The sequence below is a fragment of the Sinocyclocheilus rhinocerous genome, unplaced genomic scaffold (genome assembly GCF_001515625.1).
Source record: "Sinocyclocheilus rhinocerous isolate Xijiao unplaced genomic scaffold, SAMN03320098_v1.1 scaffold587, whole genome shotgun sequence".
NCBI lineage: Eukaryota > Metazoa > Chordata > Actinopteri > Cypriniformes > Cyprinidae > Sinocyclocheilus > Sinocyclocheilus rhinocerous.
Genome location: NW_015632478.1, coordinates 431,672 through 435,028, shown reverse-complemented (window position 1 = coordinate 435,028; position 3,357 = coordinate 431,672). Strand labels below are relative to the sequence as shown.

The 3,357-nt window shown below is 37.0% G+C and overlaps 1 protein-coding gene across 1 annotated transcript in view; it reads right to left on the bottom strand.

Moving 5' to 3' along the window:
* Nucleotides 1–427: 427 nt before the first annotated feature.
* Nucleotides 428–3,357, bottom strand: part of LOC107742567 (lysosomal acid phosphatase-like) — an 8,735-nt gene continuing 5,805 nt past the window's right edge. Inside the window, exons 10-11 of the mRNA XM_016555595.1 lie at nucleotides 1,767–1,945; nucleotides 428–1,484 (exon numbers count right to left, since the gene is read on the bottom strand). Coding sequence (XP_016411081.1) covers nucleotides 1,354–1,484; nucleotides 1,767–1,945 — 310 coding nt within the window. The 3' untranslated portion in view covers nucleotides 428–1,353. The remainder of the gene's footprint in view (nucleotides 1,485–1,766; nucleotides 1,946–3,357) is intronic.

The following is a 3,357-nucleotide window of genomic DNA, read 5'->3' as shown; positions in this document are numbered from 1 at the left end:
AATGAGGCCCTAGGACCTTAAATGACGTGGATATTCAGGGGACACCCCCATATTCAAAGCAGAGGTCTATGAATGTTTTTTTTTTTTTTTAAAGCTAGATTTACACAAATTGTGAATTTGGGTTATATTCTTGGTAAAAACATGTTGGTTTGAAGCTCTTTTCCTGACACTAAAGACTTGTGCTGTTACACATGTATTATAAGTTTCCATTTTGACTATTAACAAGATGTCAGTGACCTAGTACACGACATACATGCATTTGTTTAAAACAGTTGTCCTGTCAAACATTATTTGTCTATTTGATGAAAAAATAAAACGGAATAAAAAAGGTTGTTGTCTTCTTTTCAGATTAAGTACGTCTCAAACCATCACAATTTCTTCAGCTAATCAATACAGCATTTGTGTTAAATTAATCCTGCCCAAAACATTTTCAGTCAAGCTGAGGAGATGTGCACTAAGACAGTAAAAAGACAATCATTAAAAACAAACAAAACATTAAAGATTAGAACAATTTGGACACATTGCATATAAATGTTGAGTGGCAATATATATATTTTTTTTTATTCTTACTGGGCATGTTTATCAGTCTAACAATTTTGTATTAAATATGATGCACCTGGAACTGATTTTTTTACTGTATTGAGACATGAAAGCATCTTTCATAACTTAATCTAAAATGTAATTCGTATTCACGTGATCAAAGTGGAATGACAAAACATTAAGGAAACTACACGATTAAACAACTCCAATAAAAGCTCATTTGAGCTTAACCTGAGAAGACTGTTCATATCAGCATGTTGTTATTCTGAAATGTACTAATCAAAACTCTTCTGTGGCTGTAAATCAGGAGATAATCACATAAAAAGCATGAGGGTAAAATTCCATGAGTGCATTAAAAGGCCTCAAAGTATATTAAGTAGGCTTTTAAGTACAGTAGAATTAATGGCCTGGGAGCACAAACAGTAGGACAGCCGAGGAGCTTCAATCTAGTCCACATCTCAGATATTTTGAGTTCAAGTTTTAGTTCCACCGTTGACATTTGTACACACTCTTCCATTACAATAAAATCCCAGAGCCCAAGACGGACATGAAGTCAAGTTGCTTAGTTATGTGTCTGTGCACTAAGCATTGTTATGTTAATGCTATTGACACCATCACAACTCTTGATTTACATTTAAGATAAGAGAAGTAAATAAGACATTACCAAGTGTTCCTCAGTGTAAAAAACGTGTGGCCAAAAATAGTTCTGTCTTTTCAGTTGTCTTAAGAGTTTCTCAACAACTCGGCGCTGTGTCCTCATAGGTCCTCTTCACTGTCCCACAGTTCCTCTGTGCGGAGGAGCCGATATGATTGTCAGGAGTCACTCTCGTTTATGACATGACTGTAGCTAGCCATGGGCTCTTTTAGACGGCATAGCACTACAAACAGCAGCAGTACCAGGAGGAAGAGAAGACATCCACACACAGCTAGCCCAATGATGACCTCTACACACATATATGAGAGAGAACTATCAAAATCAAAGTAACTAAAATGTATATATTTGAAAATCTATATAAGCAATATGGTTGGCCATTTTATGTATATTTTGAAAGATATTTAAAATTGTATCTTTTGTCATAGGGAAGTGCTTTAAATAATAAATTGCAGTATAAATATCAATAAATAATTAAATATTCATAATTTACAGTTTGTGTGTACACAAAAAAAGAGTGGTTACAAGATGTAAGCAATAAACAGCATTTATTAATGTAAATGATTGTGATCACCAGTGTCTGTGGCTTCCTTCCTTATCTGACAATCTTTATTCCTGTCTTGTGGTATGACTTCACGTGTGAGGTTCACAAAGTCCTGTAGCGGGCAACGCTGAGAACAGCCCGGTAAAGACACAGGGTACGGCTCAGACACATTAGTGTCATTGCGATAAAACATCTGCACTGTAAACAGCCTGAAAGAGCAAAGCAAAGGTATATTTTAGTTGACCAAAGAATGTCTACTTGAAACATGAATTTATGAAAAACACAGTTCTCACAGTTACCCCTTCTCTTCCTGGTGAAGTTCAATTAGATGACATGAGGCATAAGGTGGCTGCAGGCCATTAAAGACATCCAGAGTTTCCTGCAGGGCTACAATTGTTGTGTCATGCTAGTGAGGAAAGGGTTACATGAGAGAACATTACATGAACTGCTTACTCTAAAGATGACACATTTTTATTTTTTTTTAGTAGGATATTGACTGAAAAAGGGAAGTTTGGGTGTTTTGGTCTGCTGATGTTTCATTTAAGTGTGACACAAGACTTACAGCTGAGTATACCATCATCTTCACTTCCTGTTTAGAGTCCGGTGCTGCTGCATTTGAGAGATTCTTAATGATCTGATCTAACAGCAGGCCTGTAAATGAGAGCAAAAGTGCAGTTTTAGCACATTAAAGTGTTGCAGGATCACAGTACTGCATTTGTGTATTCCAGTTTGAATGTAGAAAGGTCCATCCATTGTTTCTTTACACTGACATTTCCCTGCACTATAATTGCACACCGTTTCAGGTTGCAGCCTCTCCCTCTATTCATACAACACTGATTTGCATATGTGTGCATAAAAGTGTCAGAGTGTGTAACTATCAAAATGCTCTGTCAAGAATCCTCTCTCTTCTTTTTGAAATGTCAAAAACTACTCTCAATGTTTAACCTCATATAATGTTTTTCTCTGGGTTTTTGGTTCTTATTATTGTTTTTATTCATTTAGTTTTTTTTTTTGCTGTTGTTGTTCTATATTACTTGGCATAATTGTGAGTTTAATTGAAATTAATTTAAAAAAGAAAATGCTCTCACCTCCCTGAAGTCTGCACTTCTCCTTTCTCTTGTACACCCCAAACAGAATCTGAAAACCAAAGTTCTTTAACACCTTTAGCGTCTCCATCACACTTGAAGTAACCCAATCAGGTGGTCGCATCCCATGTTTTGCCTGGGGAAGAAGAATAACGAAAAGAGATGGAGAGAGAAGATTATCTGATCTAACACAGTTCACGGTGTCTGTCTGAGCATTAGGATTTAATTTATTCTGAGCATCATGAGATCAGTCTGGAATAAAATGAAGCAATGGTGATTCGGTTTGAGGTAGGGCTACACGATAAATCGCATGCGATATTTATCGCGCATCTTATCAGTAAAGCCGGTTCTGTAATCAGCGGTAAATCTCCCATCACCTGCGGGCTTTCACATTGAGCAGCATTAACTACACGGAGCCGTTGTTCACTGACGAGCTGCGCAAAACCACGTTCATATTCGCGCGATTTTTTGCGCAGCTCGTCAGTGAACAACGGCTCTGTGTAGTTAATGCTGCTCAATGTGAAAGCATGCACGTG